The sequence below is a fragment of the Barbus barbus genome, assembly GCF_936440315.1.
Source record: "Barbus barbus genome assembly, chromosome: 22".
Classification (NCBI taxonomy): Eukaryota; Metazoa; Chordata; class Actinopteri; order Cypriniformes; family Cyprinidae; genus Barbus; species Barbus barbus.
Genome location: NC_136750.1, coordinates 7,990,283 through 8,012,865, shown reverse-complemented (window position 1 = coordinate 8,012,865; position 22,583 = coordinate 7,990,283). Strand labels below are relative to the sequence as shown.

The 22,583-nt window shown below is 37.4% G+C and overlaps 1 protein-coding gene and 1 pseudogene across 2 annotated transcripts in view; one reads left to right on the top strand and one right to left on the bottom strand.

The window, feature by feature from the left end:
- LOC306888722 (atos homolog protein A-like) overlaps window positions 1-5,386 on the top strand; it is a 35,182-nt gene extending 29,796 nt beyond the window's left edge. Inside the window, exons 7-12 of the mRNA XM_079447142.1 lie at window positions 995-1,083; window positions 1,275-1,371; window positions 1,622-1,780; window positions 1,990-2,058; window positions 2,659-2,858; window positions 4,561-5,386. Of these exons, the coding sequence (XP_079303268.1) occupies window positions 995-1,083; window positions 1,275-1,371; window positions 1,622-1,780; window positions 1,990-2,058; window positions 2,659-2,858; window positions 4,561-4,714 (768 nt within the window). The 3' untranslated portion in view covers window positions 4,715-5,386. The remainder of the gene's footprint in view (window positions 1-994; window positions 1,084-1,274; window positions 1,372-1,621; window positions 1,781-1,989; window positions 2,059-2,658; window positions 2,859-4,560) is intronic.
- An 8,949-nt stretch (window positions 5,387-14,335) lies between these two features.
- On the bottom strand, window positions 14,336-15,338 carry LOC306888265 (annotated as a pseudogene). Its single transcript has 2 exons — window positions 15,240-15,338; window positions 14,336-15,157 (listed from the first exon to the last, which is right to left on the bottom strand). The product of its transcript is annotated as an uncharacterized misc_RNA (transcript).
- Between the last annotated feature and the right edge of the window lie 7,245 nt (window positions 15,339-22,583).

Below are 22,583 nucleotides of genomic sequence, written 5' to 3'. Positions count from 1 at the left end.
ACTCATCTACCCTCACATCTGAATCACTTCTTGTTTGTCTCAAATGCTGTCCACAGAATTTCTATGCCTCCTATATGACATGCTAATGAAGTCTTATGGGCCATAGATTTACAATAATAACTTCTTCCAACTCTTTATTAATACTTTCCATTAATACACTTAGTAAATTAAGCCATGAGCGTTTTCAAATCATACCGATGGCAGAATGAGTTCTGATTTGTACCGTATGACTCAGGCACTTCTCTTTGTGTGGGAGTTTGGTGCTGTTACTCCAGATGAGTGGTGCTCTTGTTCTCTAGAGATCCACTCAAATGTAATTCTCACTCTTTCTATTGGTTTTCATTAAATGTTACAAACAACTGTTTTGATCAGCACTTTCTGCAAGACATGACCAGTCTAAAAAAAAAAAGGTACTATGTACTGCTTTATGAACAAAATTCCTGTATGCAGCCAGATTAGGTTAGTTTAAGAAATTAAAAACTTTATCGACTTTTATCATTTCCCATGGAGTTTACAGGTAGTTAATGATTAGGGTTAGAAATAAGGATAGGCAAAAATGAACGCGTGCCAATTATTTCCAAGCTGACACAAAATATAAATGTTTACATTATTAGAAAATATTTGAGAATATTTGTGGCTTTTAAATCTGTCTTTGATAGATATGGGAACAAATAGATCCTTGGTCTGTGTGTTTGTTTGTTTTATAGTAGCCACAGTGTTACCATCTGATACCCTATTATTGCGCGTGCACACACATGCACAGTATTTTCTGGATTACAGGAGCTTTAAGTACTTGCATATACATTTAAAAAATAAAGAGGGTAAATAAGAGTAAATACTGATTGAAAGAAACTTAAATGCAATTGCAAATAGGCTACAGTATGTTGTGTCAGTATAAATAGATATTTATATAACGTACAACTGTGCAATTGGTCTCAAGCTTGTAAAACAAAGATGTAAATGTGTTCATCTGCTTCCTCCTTTTTACCCCCAGGTTCCTCAAAGAAAAAGCCAGACAGGATATTTTGATTTAGACACATCTCTGATTCATTGCAGAGTTGTGCCATGGGCTACCAATAAGAGGTTAGACTTTCTTTCCTCACTTTATTTCCTGCTGTAGCGCCATTGTTACATATTTCACTGTGCCATTTCCTTTACTGAGGCTTTCCTACATACACTGCCATCTGCTGTGCACACATACACTAGAGTTATCCCTAAAGCTCTGACTACCTAAAATGGCTGACTAAACTTTGTGTGTGTGTGTGTGTTTGCAGGGTTTTGAAAAGATCACAAGACTGTGATGAGTCTCAGCATCAGATCCTCAGTGCCAGCGCTCCACCCGCCACCCTCAGCCTTTTGGGAAACTTTGAGGTAGACGAACAAATAATTTCACTCACGCGCACACAATTAGTGAACAATCCTTTGTGCCAACACCCTCTTTCTTTAATTGGTCTAATGGTTGTTTTTTTCACCCTGCTCATACATTTACCATACGCCTCAAAAATGTTTCAAATTTCCATGTCAGTAATGAATGTTAAAACTAGACTTGTTCATAGACATAGTCATAATTTCAATCTGATAGGATTAAAAGATGGATAGATGGATGTTTCTTTGTGTGTAGGAGTGTGTTCTGAATTATCGTTTGGAGCCATTGGGCACAGTCGAGGGTTTCACAGCAGAGGTTGGTGCCAGCGGAACTTTCTGCCCCAGTCACATGACCTTACCTGTTGACGTGTCATTCTACAGCGTCTCTGATGATAACGCACCTTCCCCCTACATGGTAATGACCCAATCTGAGTTGCTTAGATATTTTGTTTACTTGTTGTGGGTATGTTGCATTTGTGAAGTTTCTATCATTTTTTTCTCCCCTTTCTTTGGTTAGTACAATTGTGTAAGAAACCTGCGATGGTGTTATTGTATGTTATTATCAATTTTTGCGTTATTTAAAAGGCTCATACTTTATCTTGATTGAATTCTGCTTCTCTTTAGGGTGTCATAAACTTGGAGTCTCTCGGTAAGAGGGGATATCGAGTACCTCCATCAGGAACCATTCAAGTGGTAAGCATCAAATTATTTTAAAAACGCACATAATTATCTGCTTACAAACAGTTTCAAATGAGTAATAACTACTCACAAGTATGTGTAATAACCAGACTGCATTGTGAGAACAAAGGAAAATGTCAACCATTATAATTGTTTACAGATGTGCCCTCTACTGGTGAATATATAGGAATTACATTATACATGTAAACAGAAGAATAGAAAGAAAAATGACTCACTTACTAACCTTTCGAGTGTAATCCTTTCATAGCCTGTGGAAATCTTAAAAAAAAAAAAATGAGCAGGCTTTTTCATGGTAATTGACATTATAACACTAAATGTTGTCAGTACCTGTGCTTCCTTTAAAGTCTTCGATTTGCATTAGTCATGAAAGAATCACTCTGATGCAGTGTTTTTAATGAATGTTTTTGGACGATAGTAAAATAAAACTGTTATTTTAATAGAGGTTTTAATGGTTTTCCACCCACTCAGATAATTAGCATCTGTTTCTGATTAAGTACTCACTGACTGTAACTTTAAATGAGTTTGGATTCGTGCTCGTGTTTTCTGTAGCTTTGTCGCTCAGTGGATGTTTTGTCTTCTGTCTCTGTCTGTCAGACCTTATTTAACCCCAATAAGACAGTGGTGAAGATGTTTGTGGTGATGTATGATCTGAGAGAAATGCCCGCCAGCCATCAGACATTCCTGCGGCAGAGAACCTTCTCAGTCCCAGTCAAACGCGAGTACAACGGACCGAACAACAAAAAGCCGTCCCCACTGAGTCAAGGACGAACCCTCCGCTACCTCGTCCATCTGAGGTCAGTACCACGGCGTGAAGCTGAATCCTCACTTGAGTATTTTCATTCTGGAATACAGGGCTTCAATGCTCATTGTTTGCTGTCAAGTGCTTTTGGGCCAGACCACACTTGCTTAACGGGCAGCTTGTGGCCCCGACATGCCTATTCCTGATTATGCATACTCATTTTAGTTAAGAAGTTGCCTGATAAGGTGTGTGAAAATGCAGTGCTCTTTTGAAGTCCTTATTAGAGCAAGTCTGTTCATTTGGCAGCCATTTTGAAAACTTCTCCAGGCAGCTATTTTCTACTCATTAAAGTACCGCTCTTATCTACTTGAATAAGGAATTAAGTCTCCAAAACTGTTTGTCAGGTTTACTTTTCAGCAAAATTAAGCACTGATAAAGAGAAAATTGTCCAAAAATCTTACAAACTTACAAAAACACGTAGAAAAATGGCGTGCAGTTATACACTATATTGCCGAAAGTATTGGGACTTTAAATGCAGACCTTGAGCCGAAAACTCATCACCAAACACCAATGATTTGTACATGCACTATATGGACAAAAGTATTGGGACACCCCCTACTTTAGAACAGAAGGCACTTCCAAAACTGTGGCAACAAAGATGGAAGCATAATTTATGTATTTAAAAACTGTATTTCCATCTCTGTTGCAACAGTTTTGAAAGTGTCTAAAATGACTGTACCCATATACAAATCACTGGTGTTTGGTGATGAGTTTTTGGCTCAAGGTCTGCATTTAAAGTCACACCAGAGCTGTTCAGCTGAGATTAGGACTTGGCTTTCTGCAGACCAGTCAAGTTCTTCCACACTGACTCAATCAATCATTTCTTTTTGAACCTTGCGTTATACACAGAGACACTGTCATGTTAGACTAGAAAGGGGTTCTGTCCAAACTGTTGCTATACAATGAGAAGCACACAATTCCCTAGAATATCATTGTATGCTTAAACATTAAGATTTGTACTCAAACCTGTTCATTAGAAGGGGGTGACCCAATACTTTTGGCAATATAGTGTATTTTAAGTTAATGTTGATATTTAGTCAAAAAGAGCTTGAATTTACAGTCCATGTGAAATAAGTGCTTTGATGTATGAGTTTTTAGAAGGCAATACCAGTTATTCCATATTAAAATGAGCATTTTCAGTTTGAGATTTAGGCCCAGTGGGTCATGAATTTTCGTGTAGACATTTCTCATGTGTTCAACCAAAATAAATGTAATAAATGAGTAGAATTAGCATGCAATTAGTGTGGAAAAGATCCCTGGAAAGGGCAGCCTGGATGTTGTCTTCAATTTTTAATTATAATTAAAAATAATTATAATGATTATGAATTAAATAATTATTTAGACCGCTGCTGCATAAATAGCCTAAAATCTGATCAAGATGGACATTCCTTTGTGATACGAATTTTAAGAGTTCCAACTGAATGCCAGGCACCGACTATTTTAATAAACACATTCAAATCATAATAAAGTTTTAGCATAGTATATACATATATTATAGTATATAGTATAGTATAATCTGTCCCACAAGACAAAAAAAACAACAACAATGCACGCGCACAATACTATTCTATCCAACGCCCCCTTGAGGAAGACAAGGAAACTGTGTTAGCAAATTATGTCTGATTAGTCTGATAATTTGTATGCATTAGTGAGCCTTAATAACTTTTTTTCCCCCTCTTCTTCCATCTGTCTCTCAGGTTCCAGAGCTCCAAATCTGGAAAGATCTACCTCCATCGGGACATCCGGCTCCTTTTCTCCCGTAAATCCATGGAAGTGGACAGTGGTGCTGCCTATGAGCTCAAGTCATTCACAGAGTCACCTGCCGACCCCCCTTTCTCTCCCAGATGCTAATTTAATCTAGTCTAGTCAAATCTCTTCTGATTTTAATCCAGCATAGGGGCCTTACTAAATCAAAATCTGTCATCTGCTTGTATGGGAATCAAAAATAGAGAAGCCCACTAAAGCGCACATACACAGAAGGACTGTTCACATTAATGCCCCCTCTCCTAAAACACACACAAATGAATCTTTCAGTGCTTCAACATTATTAGGTTTAAAACAATAGATGGTTGGGAGTTTTTATTTAGGCTTATTTCCAGACGTTCAGCATGGCGTGAGCAGATATGATGCAGGAAAAACGAAATCATCGGACCATTTTTTAAAAACTAAACTGAATAACTGCAAGGATGTTTGAAGAGCACCGTGTTTTTCCACCACAACTGGAAGAAAATGAGTTTTGTTCAATGACTTTTTTTCTTTGTACTGTTACCAAACCACTTTAATCGGAAGTGTTGCAATAGAAAAACAAATATCTTACTAGCTTAGTGTTTACATATTTACTTTTGTCATCAGTTATTTAATATTTAAATTGAACTTTCGTTTACTGCACATGTGATGCCTGTTGTGCAAAACATTATGATGTAGTGCAAGATATGTTTCAATCACACCCATGTATTTTTGTCTTTCAAATTCAGATCTTAAAAGAATTCTATATTATATCTATAAAATTACCTTTAAACATGCATATGTGTGTGCTCTTTTTTTTGACTACTTAAAAATACAAACAACCGTGTGTGTGTGTGTGTGTGTGCGTGCGTGCCTGGTATTCCCTATGAAGACTAAATGTCCCCTCAAGTATAGTAATACCAGTAATTTTGACCTTTTGGGGACATCTTGTTTTTCGTCCCCATGAGGAAACAAGCTTATAAATCATATAGAATTGAAGTGTTATAAGGTCAAATATTTTCTATTGAAAATAGCAGAAAGTTTTGTGTGAGGGGTAGGTTTAGGTGTACAGGGAATAGAAAATACAGTTTGTAGGCTACATGTAAATCTATAAAACCATCAAGCAAATGGACGTATTCCGGGATGCCTTGAATACACTGGTGGTAATGCATAGATTATTTTACATCATGAATATGGGTTTATAAAGTAAATCTGAGAAGAAAGATTTCAGCGACAGGTTAAACCACTGCAAACGCAATGGAAATGGAGGTCAAATCTGTTTTATCATGTTAAGACTTGGATTTAAAATACACATAAAATGAACCTCCTGGCAGACAGAACTTTTTATGCGTGGTTAAGTATCTGCCTTTTCTATCTGGTTGCATTTGACTTGTATATTAATTGTAAAGTTCTCATCAGAAATCCAATTGTTTTAGAATTGTTTAAATTTTTAGACATTTAACTTCCTTATGAAACAAAACACAAGCCCAATACCCACACTTGTGTTTTGTGTCGGTGCTAATTGAAAACAAAACCAAATTTGACAAAATCCAAAGTATAGGCAAGCAAGTAACCGTATCCATCCATGTCTTCTCTTGCATAGTGGTTACTGAATACTTGTGCAGTTTGTCTCTATGTTAAAACAAATATTTACACGTTAAGACATTTTCTGGAGATAAAAGCAGTTGAAATTGAGGGCGTTTCTTTTTAAATACCTTTTTATGGCAGAATGTATGTGAATAAAGTTGGATATAATGTATATACAACTTTATATAGAGCGCTGAGCAATAACACAGTTCACATTTTGCAATGATATGAACAAACTCAAAATGGGATGCACATCTGGTTTCCTCAAACACTTACACAGAACTGACATTAGTAGCAGAACAATGAGCTACACTGTAAAAAAATTCCGTAAAATTTACGGTAAAAAACTGGCAGCTGTGGTTGCCAGAATTCTACGGTAGCAACGTTTTAGGTTTTAACTTAAATGTACAGTTAAATACCGTAATTACTTTAACTGACATAATCTTAAAATACCAACCTATTAAAGTACTGAAATCAGTTTTGTTCCTTTGAAATACACTAATAACCACCAAATGCAGGTGATGATGAGAAAGTCACATGATGAGGCAAAGCCCATCACAAGCAACTTTTAAACAATAGCATATACAGAAGGCACAGTGTCATTCACACAAGCACTAAACACCATCATGGTGAGACTCATTAAACTGAAATATGCTATAAACATTAATTTAACAACATTAGATGTAACATACAACCCTAATAAACATAACTGATAAGAAAAAACTAAGAAGAAACATAGTTATTTCAAAGAAAAAACGTCAAATTCAAACAGAATTCGAAATAGAACGCAGGGAATTCTGGGAACGTCAGTTTACGGTTTTTCCCTGTAAATTTTACAGGAACTTTCCATTAACCATGTAACAGGTTTTTACCGTAGCATTTTCACAGTTTTTTTACCGTTAAAATCACAATAATTTTTTACAGTGTAGGCCAAATGTTTGAGGCTTTTATGCTAGGCACCTTCTCCTTAATGAACAGGATCAGTGCCTTTCGGAGCGGTAGCACTTCAGAAACCACAGGAACAGGAAGATAAATAACAATAAACAGCAACATCGAAACACACCCAGAGAGGCGACAAGAAAACAAAATAAAAGAAAAAGCAAAAGAGCAGCTACTGGTAACATCACATCTCCACCTTGTGTCTGCGGCTGGTTTGATTGTCCTCTCCAGTCTGATCCAAAAATTGCTGCTCCTGCCGCTAGTACTAGCCCAAGTCCCAATAATCCTCCAAATAATCCAGATGCTAGTCCTGCTACTGCTGCTAATCCTGATGCTGCTGCTGATGATAATGCTACTGATGCTATTACTCCTGCTGCTGTTATTGCTAATCCTGATGCTCCAAATGATGCTAATGTGTTGAATGCTTTTTTTGCTGCTTCTATAATCCATTGTGCTGCTTTTTTCACTTGGGATACTGCCCACTTTATTTGATCTTTTGCCATTGTCATTGTATTTATTGCCCATTTTAATAGAGTTACTCCTATAAACAGTTTCAGTGCAACTATTAAACGCTTTATTATTTTTATAACTAATTGTATTTTTGGTTTTGCTATTGCAACTATTGCAGCTCCTGCTATGGCTCCAACTATTGCTGCTCCTGTTAGTGAACGTTCTCCTACCATTGATCGCAACATTGCTGCTGCTATTCCTGCTATGCCTCCTGTTACTCCTGTTACTGCTACTGCTATTAGTTCTGTTCTTTCTTCTTCCCACAGTGAATGTAAAACGCCTACTGCAGCTGCTGCTCCAGCTGCTGCTCCTACTATTCCTTCAGCTACTCCTGACATAAATGCATAAATGACTACTACAACTGTTACAATCGTAACTGTTAATGTCAGTGGTGACTGTAGATTTGCCCTTGGTTCTTCTGCTGCTGCTTTCTTTGCCGCTGAAACAGAATAAGAATTGTTACTATTAAATGTCACCGCATTATAAACAAATAAAATATACTCATGATATTGATGTTATCCTATTAGTTTGCATTTCTTACCCATGTTGTTTGATTTGTATTTGCCAGGAGATGATGGCTCAGGTCTTCTGTAAGGCTGGAAGAACCTTTGACACTTTGATGTCCTGAGATATGGACAATGCAAATACGGTGTATTAACATTCAGACCTCTGTTTCCACATCTCACCATAAGAAGATGCGGCAGTGCTTCTTTCCCACCTATGCTTGCAGCTTGTCCCACTTACTTCCCTTTACCCAGTTTACTCAGAATGGTCAATTGCAAAATATCATGTTCTACATGAATGCATTTGATATTCATAGTCATGTTTGGTATCATTTGAAATTTCTCAATGCGACTGGTCCAATGGTCTCATTCTTATAAAAAGCGAAGTGCTCACTGTAAAGGCTGTGTCCTTTCCCATTGTCTTTCATGCAAATTACCATTTGTCCCCAAAAGGTGTAAACTCTATGTCTAAGCCTTGATCATTGCAAATTATTTGTAAGTCGCTTTGGACAAAAGCGTCTGCTAAATGACAAAAGTAAAGTAAGTAAAGTAAAGTAAATTCCAGTTGTTAGTTCCTGCCTCCATTTGGAGGTTGTTTTATCTTGGTCTGAGTACTAAAGTTGTTTTTGACACAAAACATGTTTATCTGCAATAATAAACAGTCATATTTTATATTATTCGGACTCACTCTAAAATGATTTTCTCAAGTAGATAAAGTGAAGGCATATGTTCCTGCAAATTTTGCGATATTAATCTATTACCGTTTCAGCTAACCTTACAGTTAAAAACCTGAAACCACTCACTCTGAAACCAGAGGCATTGCTACAAGGAAGCAGGTAATTCCCCAGTTTGAGGGGCCCACAAAGGGCTGATCATTTAAACAATAAGAAACATTAAAATCTTTAAATATCTCAAAGTAAACATCTTAATGTGCGCAGCAACATCTCAGCAACCTCAAGTACAACATTAGTCAACAATAACTAATACTGAAAATGCAGTATTAACGTTAATTTCAATAAATACTAATACATTTACTAAATGTTAACATTAATAGTTAATTAATGCATAATTAATAGTTAATTAATGCATAATGACCTAACATGAACTAATAATAAACAATCATATTCAACATCCACAATACATTGTATAATGATATTCAATAAATGAAATCATGTCAAATCTGACAAACCTGAAGTGAATTTGGATCCCAAAGAGCAAGTGGAAGCTCTCTGCTTAATATCATACAGCAGATTTGTCTGGCGTTCTTGAATCACTCAACTGATGAAAGAACACTGCACAGAATGCGGTGGTCTTAAATACTTGTACGCAAATGAGTCATCCTTTCAATAAATCACATGACCTGTAGGAAACTGGAGGATGAAAAAGTTCAAAAGTGCATTGAAGTGAAAATGAAAGAAGTGAAACATCACCTAAAAAGATAGATGAGACATGAAGATGTGCTTCAAGTACAATGAAGTGATATATAATACGTTTGGGTAACACTTTATTTTAAGGTGTCCTTGTTACACTTTACATGTACTTACTGTTGTAATAACAATTATTTAGGCCTAATTACATGCAAGTAACCCAAACCCTAATCCTAACCCTAACAATATAATAAGTACATATATTACTCAGTACTAAAATGAATATTTACACTGTAACAAGGGCACCTTAAAATAAAGTTTAACCTACTTTTGTTATTCTATAGGTGGCTACAACAGTAAAAGAACCAAAACCTCAAAAGACATAGAGCCAATAAATATAACAAAAAATAGGATGAGAAATTACAAACCATTTCCATGTTTTCCACCATTATATGTATGGAAATCGCGCTTTCCTTCTCCCTCGCAAACGCACACACAGTACAGACACACACTTGTGCACACACATGGAGGCGCAGACAGAAACTTGTTGCCAGAGCTGCCCAGTGAATTTATCAATAAAATAGTTTAGCAGCTGAAAAACTACATGACATTTCTCAGTTGCGAGGTTCTTTAAGCAGTTCAACTTAAAAGATTTGCTGTTAGTAGAGACTCTGCTGCTGATCACTGCTGAGAGATGCATAGACACAGGTATTCACTGTGCTCAATCTCTCTCTCTCTGTCTCTCTCTAGCTCTAATAACTGCATTAGCCTGCATATCAATGGCTCAAGCCTCCGTTATGTTATTAGCTCTAAAATGAGGTTTTGGAATTATCATTCCATTATTGGAAAGGCTGGAGTTTTCAGGACGGAAACATGACAAATGTTTCAAAATAAAATATCTGTACAATATCTTGAGGTGTGGTTGTGACTCCAGGCCTTTAAAATTATTAGAGAAATAATGCACTCCCATAGTGGTAATGTGGACACGATGCTGGAGCCTAAGGGGTCATATGATGCAACTTCAAGTTTTTCTTAGTATTTGGAGTGTACTAATTTTTTGAGATAGGAATTTTGGGTTTTCATGAGCTGTATGCCAAAATCATCAATATTAAAACAATAAAAGGCTTGAACTACTTCAGTTGTGTTGTAATGAATCTAAAATATATGAAAGTATAATGTTTATCAGTACATTACAGAAAATAATTAACTTTATCACAATATGCTAATTTTTTGAGAAGGACCTGTACCTATACCAGCATATGCTGTGTTTTTCAACAGGGTTTTGCTGCTTAATATTTTTTGGAATCTGTGACATTTTGTTCAGGATTTTTTTTTTTTTAATAGAAAGCTAAAAAGAACAGCATTGATAATAAATCAATATATTGGAATGATTTCTGAAGCATTATATGACAATGAAGACTGGCGTAAAGGCTGATAAAAATTCTGATTTGCATCACTGAAATAAATTACATTAAAAAAAACATTACAAATATTTTGAACGGCGGTGTGCGTGTATACTGTATATATATGTGTGTGCATATATATAAATTGTATCTAAATATCTAAATAAAAATAGACTATATTCAGTATATGATCCAAATAGTAACTAACTACTAGTTTTTTTATCCGATACCTTTAAACTATTCAGACAATTACTTTTACTTGAGTAAATATTTCTACAAGTACTTTTACTTGAGTACCGTTTTTGGGTACTATACCCACCTCTGGTCACAATAAGATATTCTTCATAAAAGTTAAGACTTGTACATTCTGTGAGGGAAGCAGACTTCACACAAAGGATTAATACAAAGTAGTGATGTTTATTGACAGCAGAGCAATTCAGCAGATGATGAGATGTTGAGTATGGAATGCAGATATACTTCGGTTGAAGAGATGAGTGGATAACTTGACTGACTTGTCTTGACAGGAACTCGTGGACGAAGAGAGGACCACACACCTCACTGTTTGAAGACAGCTTTCTTGACTGGAGAACCAGGAGACGGACAAACACAACGCTTGGAGAGATCACAAGAGGTAAGTACACAGGCAGGTAGGCAGGTAGACAGGTAGGCAGGTAGACAGGTAGGCAGGTAGGCAGGTAGGCAGGTAGGCAGGTAGACAGGTAAGTCGCTGAGATAGCATACAGGAGTCCACTTCGTAGGAACGAGACCAGACGTTTGAGTGCAGTGAGGTGTGTGGCTTTATGGTGAGGGGTGATGAGTTTCAGATTGTGTGCAGGTGTGCTTCATTAGAGTTCCGGTGATGTTGTTTGCTGTGATTGGCTAGTTTGGGAGCCTGGTCGATCTGTGACACATGCCTTCCTAAAATGTCTTATTTAAATGCCTCCACATATATATGTCACTGTGTTGGAAGATTTGCATAACACCACCCGAATGTCTACGCAAAGAAAAAAGGCCTAACTTTTATTCTTGCTGTATTGTTGCCACCACCGCCATGTCGTCAAGATGCTGTTGTGTAAGGGGCATAACATTTCCGTCACACAATTGAGGTATTCGGCCAGTCACAACGCACTGAAAATCCCATTCCATCCCGATCCCAGAATAATGACTCCCACTCCTGTGTTGTGTTTTTTTGTCCGTAATCTGTCAGTTACAGTAAAAATACAGTACAGATTACAGCATGCCCACTTTAGATTTTTGTTATTTTATTGAATTGAAAGCCAGCTTAAACAATACACAGTGTGCATTGCACACACATTCAATTTCATGTAAATCATCCATGCAAACACACACAAACGATTCTATAATTCAAATCCATTAGGATTGTTAGGCTGCATTAATTAGATCAACTGGAACCGGGAACACTCCCCATAACACATGATGTACTCGTTACATCGTAAGAAGAATGGCATCTACGCTAATATTTGTCTGTTTCTTCACAAGCCATTCAAACGTCATCCACCTCCATCCAGTCAGACAGCCATGAATCACAACAAGGTACTGCCTCCAAGAGTGTAAGGAGGATGAATCTCAATGCTGTGGTTAAATGGCATTCAGTTTTGTTTTCTTTTTTGTGGCATTTATATATATACCCTCTCTTCCCACAGAAATAAATAAAAAAAATAACATTATTCCTACTGGATCTTACAAGAACTCATCAGCAATTGTACTTAAGAAACAAACCAGCTTTCTATCAAAGACTACAGAGGGCATTCTCACAGAAGGGGTACAACCTGTCAACTGAAAAAATTTGAAAAAAGTTAGCAAACATGTTGACAACTTACAAAAGAGTAAAGGACAGATGCCGTGCAACTGGGGAAGGGAAGAATGCCTGGGAGTACTATATAGTAAGTGTAAGATGGAGTTGTTTTGCATGACATGGGACATTTTCACTGTACACTGACATGCCTTTTTTCCCTATAGCAAATGGATGAGTTATTTGGGTCATCAGGGATTGGATCTGCACCACCTGGCACAATTCACTCTACACCTTTGTTTTGTGATTACTCATCCAAAACTAATCCAACAGCTTCATCTCTTCCCCCTCAAGACCAGCCAGCGGGTGCTGCTGTGGATGAACAGCCTGGAATCTCAGCAATCTGAAACCCAACCAATCTCAGCAACATGCAGAGACAAACACAATCCTCTCGGTTTCTGGAGGCATATGAAGTGCATGCAGAAAGTTCCTGGTGAGGCCTGACTTTGAGAGATGGCGGGCGACTAAAGAAGAGGCGTAGGCGCTCTTTTGAAAGGAAGCTGTTGACCAGCATGGCAACAATCGTGGAAGAGCTAAAAAAAAATTAGCAAACAACAAGAGCAAATGATACACTTGCTACAAAACCAACCTCAATAACATGTCTTAAAGAAATAAACTTTTTGTATTTTGACTTTCTGTAAAATGTCTATCACAAATGTATTCCTTCACAGGTTCTCTTTGGTTGGAATTATTCCTGTGGTACACAATTTTTTAAAACAAAAAAACTATTGTCTTTTGTTGTATTCAAAAAATTGTTCTGGAGTATACAGTACTGATCAAAAGTTCAGAAATGCTTTTTTTTTTTTTCTCTCTCCTTTTCAAATGACTGTAGGACTCTATACGTTTGAGTTACAACGATTTTAACTGTGGGACTTTTGTTATGACTAAAAGCATCCGAGATAAAACTGTTATATTGTAGCATCTTCAAAGTGCTAGTTCATCTTCTTGACTAGAATTTACGAAATTGTCCCCTGGACATTTGATCGTCTAGTTGTTTTGAGGTCTCAACCTGGAAAGCTTTTTAAACAGTATTGAAGGAATTCCCATCCACTCAGGGCTCTTATTGGCTGCTTTTCTTAGTTTTCTTCATTATTTAGTCCAAGTCATCAATTTCAAATAGATTTTTAACTGAAATTTCAGTTTTCTAATAATCAAAGTTGATATGTTGGCACAATTATATATTTTGTTTACAAAAGTAATTTCAGACATTTAAGCATACACTTTAAAGCATTGTTGCTTTAAAGTAAAGGATTTAAAAAAAAAATCTGAATAATTTCAGTAAATTGTCTTTAAATTTTTCATCGGTAGCGTACACTCTCATCATGATCATTAATATTAATCAATCAATTTTAAAGCAGATCCTGCCTTTTATTGTTCTTATCTTGTGTTGTTACACTGTTTACTGAGCTCACTTCACTGAGTTGTTTCTTGAGGCAGTAAAGTCACCAAGACCACATCTTGAGTCAAATAAGAACAGCAATCTTTTATTGATCAACACAAACTGGGTCAAAAAATAACTATGGGTCAGAGTTTAAATATTTCTTAACATAAAAAAAAAAAATGCTGACAAAAAATGCTTTACTAAGTTTTAGTTCAGCTAAATGCTAATTACTCTTTTTGGTGTGTTAGATCTGGTCACAAATGATGTCTCTATAATTGCTTGCAGTAGTGATGTGGAGTTTCTGGGGAAGTGGTTCATCGTCATCACTATCATCTACAACAACTTGGTCACCCGGCTCTAAACAAAGATTATGTAAAATGCAACATGCTGAGACTGCTGAACTGATATCTGAAATGCTTTTCATATGCAGGCATTGGAGCCTCCTAAATTTGGATTTTAGAATGCCAAATGCATGCTTAATGACCACACGAGCAGCATTGAGCTTCCTGTTAAAGTGCCTTTTGCCTAGCTGTTAAATGGCCGTTGTCTCATAAGTTGAGGCAACAGAGGGTAGGCTGAATCCCCAATAATATGCATTCCCTGTGGAACAAGGGAATGAGGATCTTCTTCAAGAACAGGAACTTCAAGAACTGTTAGGTGAAATGCCCTAGCATCATGCCAACTTCCAGGGTGACCCACACTGATGTGACAAAAGCGCCGCTGACTGTCACAAAACCCAGTTAAATTTACTGAATAGAACTGTTTCCTATTCAAGTAGGCTAGGGGATTGTCACAATGGGGTCTCATTATAGGAATGTGGCACCCATCCACTGCACATACAGTGTTGGGGAAGCCTGCTGCGTCAAACTCTAGCTTAGATATCTGTAGCCTTTGGCCTCTGGAGATGTTTGGAAATTGTGGATTTTGATGTATTGAATCTATCTGCCACCCCTCGTTATGACTCCTGATTGGCCAATGTCCAAAGGCAGGCAAGAACACTGATTTTGAGTGGCAGTTTGGTCTGTTGTAAATTCATGTAATAAGGACCAAGGATGGTAATGACATCCTGCACAGGTAAGAAATAGGTTATTGAGACAACTTGCTAACAATTTTAAAAGTTAAATGGCTTTATATTGTGTAGTGCACACCTCCACCTGTTCCTTGAAAAGCCTAAAATAACCTTTAAATTCTGAGGGATTGTAGAGAGGGACCACATGCTCCACACAATGCTGAATTTTTGGAACCATTCTAAGTAACAGAAAGAGGAATATACTCACTGAATACATGAAACTGAAGACACGTGTAGTCTCGACTTTTCTGTTGAACTGGGATTGCAGTCAAATATTTAGGGTTTACAGGAGTGTTAAGAATTGTTTTTACTCCATTATTATCTCTTTGTGTAAACATAATATAATTAATTCCACGCATTAATTCCAAGAATTTTATAATTGAAAGAAGATTTGGTCATACCATGTTAGGTAGTAACTACAAAATTGAAATGTTTTTTGAATATTTTGTTTTTATATATATAACCTTTTCCTCACCTTCGTTGCTCGTTGTGCTCAATTGCATGCAACAATAATGGAATTTCTATCGATTCCAGTTCTTTTTTTGTTATTATTAAGGCATACAATTCAAATACAAACTTTAACGGCACATTTCAACAACTAAACTTAAAGTTATTAGTGTTGATACAGTAATTTGAAAAAGAAAAACATGAAAAAAATCAAATAAATATATAAAGAAAACTAAAGAAAATAAGAATAAAGAAAGAAGGGTGTGGGTCTCATTCAATCAACAAAAACAAGTTCAAATTATACGTAATAAATATTGATTCCAGTTCGTCTGCTATAAAGAACGCAAACACTGTGTGATCTGCCATGGCTGATGTAAATACAGGAAACTACGGGAGCACAGGGTGTCCGACTTGACGGCTCCTTTTTCAACTCCTCCCTTGCCTGCAAGTGACTACTCTCGGCGATAGGTCTGTTAAGTGCTGCATGAAGTCGAACACACCTTTTGTTTCCCATCCCGCGGGATTCCCCCCAAAAATGTCAACATCTACTTCCTGTCCACTGAAACCCCCCCCACAAAAAAAACCTTGTTGTCTGCTAACTTCTTGTGTTTCTCTATCCAAAAGGAAAGAGTACAAACTCAGAGCTGAACTCAAACAACAGAACACCATCTTCCCTTTGTTGGTATTTTTAGAATGAGAAATTATATATTCATATATCCATTTACGCAGACTGTTTAATGCAGCAAAAAAGATGCCACATGTACACTTATATTTACATTTAGTCATTTAGCAGACGCTTTTATCCAAAGTGACTTACAAATGAGGACAATAGAAGCAATAAAAACATTTTTCCGTTTCTTGGCTAAGGACTCAGCTGCTCAAATTGAGTTGGGCAGGCTATTTCACCAGGAAGGAACAGTTAATGTAAAAGTCTCTGAAAATGATTTTGTGCCTCTTTGGGATGGCACAATGATGCACCGTTCACTTGCAGAACACAAGCATCTGAAGGACACATAAGTCTAAAGTACTGAATTTAGGTAAAGGGGTGCAGAACCAATGGTGTTTTTGCAGGCAAACATCAATGCCTTGAATTTTATGCGAGCAGCTATTGGCAGCCAGTGCAAGTTGATGAACAGGGGTGTGACGTGTTCTTTTTGGCTCATTAAAGATTAATCCTGCAGCCTCATTCTGTATTAATTGTAGAGGTTTGATAGAACTGGCTGGAAGACCTGCCAAGAGAGCATTGCAATAGTCCAGTCTGTTCAGAACAAGAGCTTGAACAAGGAGTTGTGTTGCATGTTCCAACAGAAAGGGCCTGATCTTCCTAATGTTGTATAAAGCAAATCTGCAGGACTGGGCAGTTTTAGCAATGTGGTCTGAAAAATTCTGCTGATCATCAATCATAACTCCAAGGTTTCTGGCAGTTTTTGAAGGAGTTATAGTTAATGTGCCAAATTGGATGGTGAAACTGTGATGAAGTGATGGGTTTGTTGGAACCACAAGCAGTTCTGTCTTAGCAAGGTTGAGTTGAAGGTGATGGTCCTTCATCCAGCAACAAATGTCTGTTAGACAATGCGAGCAGCTATCGTCAGATCATCAGGCTGGAATGAGAGGTAGAGTTGAGTGTCATCAGCATAGCAGTGATATAAAAAGTCACGTTTCTGAATGACAGAGCCTAGTGATGCCACGTAGACAGAGAAGAGAAGTGGTCTAAGAACTGAGCCCTGAGGCACCCCAGTAGCTAGATGTTGCGAGTATACAGTATGTATAGACCTACTCATTGTATATGGGTAGTTGACAAATAGTGTGACAGCAAAAATGTAGAAAAAAAATTTATATACAAAAAAACATGAGAAAAATGTATCTTCATGCTTAGAGTTACAAATAGCATGAAAGAGGTTTATCTTCAATGTTAGAGGTTATTTTTTATTTTTACATTTTTGCTGTCACACCATAGGACACACTGATATGTCAGCTACCCATATATATGTACAGTGGGGCAAATAAGTATTTGATACACTGCCGATTTTTCAAGTTTCCCACTTACAAAGAATGGAGAGATCTCTAATTTCCATCGTAGGTACACCTCAACTGTGTGAGACAGAATATAAAAAAAAATCCAGAAAATCACATTGTATGATTTTTGAATAATTAATTTCCATTTTATTGCATGAAATAAGTATTTGATCATCTACCAACCAGCAAGAATTCTGGCTCTCACAGACCTGTTAGTTTGTCTTTAAGAAGCCCTCCTATCCTCCACTCATTACCTGTATTAATTGCACCTGTTTGAACTCGTTACCTGTATAAAAGACACCTGTTCACACACTCAATCAATCAGACTCCAACCTCTCCACTGTGGGCAAGACCAAAGAGCTGTCTAACGACACTAGGAACAAAACTGTAGACCTGCATAAGGCAGTTGAAGCAAATGTGTCGAGGCTTCGAAACGTTTCGACACCCGTCTCTACAGTGACACCTAGTGGGCATTTTCAAGTATTGCTCTGGAACAGTTGGGCTATTAAGTGATTTGGGGGAGTGGTTAGTGTGCTCGACTGGAGTGCTGTATCCTTGGGTTCGAATCCTGAGGGAAGTCATCTTCGCAAAATTATAATAAACAATTAAAATGTATGTTTTTATTGTTCTGTACTTGTAAAGTGTTGAAACATCGGTCTGACATCTGAATGAACTCTTTGTGAATAAATAAGTGTTATTTTGGTAATGAAAAATAGACAATAAAATACATCAAGCCACAATGTCTTTTTTTTTTTTACATATAAAGATTTTTATTTAAAAATATTAATTGTTCTGCTGTTGATGGACTTAGCCTACTTCTTTTTTTACATAGAATTTCTCCAGCCTTTGAAAAATCCTCTCACAAAAACCCACGAAGTGAAGATGCGTTAACTCCACTTTTATACTTTGTGGGAGTTAGGTTGAGACAGATGTGCAATTGTGTGATTTGTTCCCGACCCTGTCAATCAAATGCAGAATCGGCAGGTATGCCATGTCTCGAAACACTTGTGACACGCCCCGATGCTTCGAATCACCATAGTCACGTGACATGGGTGTTTCGAATCACCATAGTCATGTGACATGGGTGTTTCGAATCACCATAGTCATGTGACATGGGTGTTTCGAATCACCATAGTCATGTGACATGGGTGTTTCGAATCACCATAGTCATGTGACATGGGTGTTTCGAATCACGCTTCGGAGCAGTGTTTCGAAACATCTGCGCTTCGGGATCTCGACACCGTGTCGAAACATCAGTTTCACGTCAGCCATCCCTAATTATTAGAAAATGGAAGAAATTCAAAATGACTGTCAATCTCCCTCGGACTGGGGCTCCATGCATTGACCAGGAGGACCTGGTCAATGACCTGAAGAGAGCTGGGACCACAGTCTCAACGTAAGGCTGTAGTCAAGTCCACCTTTGTCGAGTCCAAGACAAGTCGAAGACCAGGACTATCAAGTCCGAGTCAAGACTGAGTCTAAAGAGGTTCAAGTCAAGTCCAAGTCCAAGAGGTTCGAGTCTAAGTCAAGTCCAAGTCCAAATGAGACAGTCAAAACAGAGAAAGAAAATAAAAGCATCTTCTTCAAAACCACATGCTTAACTATTGATAATTTATGTGACACAAGAGACAGCATATCTTCTATTCTAAGATAATCATTTTGCATTATTATTTGTAATGATTTAAAAGCATGTGCAGCAACACTGTAGGATAAAATTAGGCTATTTTATTTACTTTAGGTTTAGCAGTTTCACTAAAGTCACATAAACTGAAGTGCAACTTCACATTTTCAGCATTTTTATTAAAGTATAACAATCACATTCTGGGCTGCCAATGGAAAATATTATAAAGAACAAGCAACATAAGTCTACAAAATAAATCAACATGTTCCCATTGTTGAACTTGTTGCTTGTTCTAAAGCAGGGTGTCCAAACTCAGTCCTGGAGGGCCGGTGTCCTGCAGAGTTTAGCTCCAACTTGCCTCAAAACACCTGCCTGAAAGTTTCTAGTATGCTTAGATTAGCTGTTTCAGGTGTGTTTGATAAGGGTTGGAGCTGAATTCTGCAGGACACCAGCCCTCCAGGACCAAGTTTTAAGACCCCTGTCCTAAAGAAACCATAGTACAATGTAACCGTCCCAAGCAAGGCTGTGTAGCATATAAACACCTTCAGCTCTGTGTTTCTGTGTGGCCACGCATGCATTTGTTTGCTGTTTACCTTAGGCCATATACTATAGGTGCAATATATGTCCCCCGGGGATATGGGAATATAGACAGAATTACAGGTGTTAAGCTGAGGCCATTTTTAATAGTAGAAATAAAAATCATTTAGTTCAGTTAGATAAGACAATTAAAGATTGAAAAATTAAAGAAATTAAAAATTGGAAGGTTTTTTATTTGTTTCTAGGCTGGATGATATGGCAAAAAAAAAAAAAAAAAAAAATTGATTTTCATAGAATATTTGACCAATTCTCGATTTTGTACAATTTTAACTAGTCAACTTGAAAATATAACTACAACATGATTCAAGCAACTTTTTTTTATTAAACCTCTAGTTAAAGAAAATTATATTCTAAGTGCACCACACACACATGAAGTTGTCATCATGATGTAAATGTTAAACAAATCACTAAATATCTTTGCAGAAAACATGCATGAACTACAACTACATCTTGTACAAACTTTTCTTATGCATATTATATGTTCAGAAATAATACAAGAAAAATGCTTAATTCTCAAGTAATTCAAATTCAAAATGACTGAAGGTATAACACCTAGAGTGCTATTATAAACTATAAATGCTCTGTAGAAACAATGAACAGTAGTTTTCAGGCTGTCACCCTGATGCAAACATGAAATATCAGGCATACAGTAGTAGTTCTTCACAGGTTTTTTATTTGATTGCGCTGCTTTTCCATTGTTTTTTCTGTGTAAACATGGACGCGTTTGACTGTTGCGCTCGCGTCTCTTGCAGTGTCTCATGCATGAAACGGCAGCGCTCTAGTTATTAAAAGATGTTTAACTCCAATCTTCTTGCATTTTTTCCTATTCCACTGCCCGCGTCGCATCTTTGTCAACACAAAAGCACATTCTGTGTGAATGGCATAGAGAGCATCACAAGAGAGCGGTTAATCATGTGCGCTGACATGCGGTGAAAGTGAAAGTAAAATGCGCACAGGCATTTATAAGCTATATAAAAGCAAAGGAAAATCAGGTGGAAGAGAGGGAAAACTCCAACAAATTTTGTAAAACCAAACTGTATTATGCAACTCGCCGACATTGTGTCTGCGGCCAAAATAAAAATGAATTATGCCTCTGCGCAGTGCACACTTGGATCCAGGCATATGACGCAGCAGTGTATTTACCAGGCGATCAATGGCAATGCCCGTTCTAGATGGATTGTAAATTAAACCAATTACATTACCCATTTTCCGAACAAGCGAGCCAGATTAATGGTTTTGTTTTGAAAGAGAAAAAAAAGCATATATAGCTGGACTCGGTCGAGACCAACTAGAACATTTGGCGAGTCCAATGACCAAGTCCGAGTCCAAATACCAACGAGTCCAAGACAAGTCCGAGACGACAGAAAAACGTCTCGAGACCGACTCGAGTAGTACAGCCCTATCTCAACGGTTGCCATTAGTAACACGCTACACCGTCATGGATTAAAATCCTGCAGCGCGCGCAAGGTCCCCCTGCTCAAGCCAGCACATGTCCAGGCCCGTCTGAAGTTTGTTAAAGACCATCTGGATGATCCAGAGGAGACATGGGAGAAGGTCGAGTGGTCAGATGAGACCAAAATAGAACTTTTTGGTATAAACTCCACTCGCCGTGTTTGGAGGAAGAAGAAGGATGAGTACAATGCCAAGAACACCATCCCAGCCGTGAAGCATGGGGGTGGAAACATCACGCTTTGGGGGTGCTTTTCTGCAAAGGGGACAGGACGACTGCACCGTATTGAGGGGAGGATGGATGGGACCATGTATCGTGAGATTTTGGGCAACAACCTCCTTCCCTCAGTAAGAGCATTGAAGATGGGTCATGTCTGGGTCTTCCAGCATGACAATGACCCCAAACACAACTAAGGAGTGGCTCCGTAAGAAGCATTTCAAGGTCCTGGAGTGGCCTAGCCAGTCTCCAGACCTGAACCCAATAGGAAATCTATGGAGGGAGCTGAAACCCCATGTCGCCCAGCGACAGCCCCAAAACCTGAAAGATCTGGAGAAGACCTGTATGGAGGAGTGGGCCAAAATCCCTGCTGCAGTGTGTGCAAACCTGGTCAAGAACTACAGGAAACAAAGGTTTCTGTACCAAATATTAAGTTCTATTTTTCTATTGTATCAAATACTTATTTCATGCAATAAAATGGAAATTAATTATTCAAAAATCATACAATGTGATTTTCTGGATTGAGGTGTACCTACGATGAAAATTACAGATCTCTCCATTCTTTGTAAGTGGGAAAACTTGAAAAATCAGCAGTGTATCAAATACTTATTTGCCCCCCTGTATATATTGTAAGTATGCATCGAGTGTATCGTTCGTGCCCTTTAATTACCCAAAATCCTTTGAAAACATTCCAATTCACAAAATAAGAATTGGAGGAAAACATGGATGTGCATCTCAATTTCCTCCCAAATGAAGCCAAGAAAAATGAATCCAAAATATCCCAGATATTTTTTAATGCAAAGAACAGGAACATACAAATAATAGCAATGCAAATTATAAACATAAAAACAAACATAGGAGATGAATTAAGATATTTTTGTTTATGAATGTGAAATTTTGCCATTAAAATAAAAATGCTAACAATAAATTCTAGATCTTTATTTCTTTTGTTTTCATAATACAAGATAACATCCTTTAAAGTAAAACAATAATTAATATTCATTCATTTCAGTGATCATGAGGTGGAGCTGCGGTATCAAGGTCCTACCCAAACCACCGCAGACGCAATCACAAGC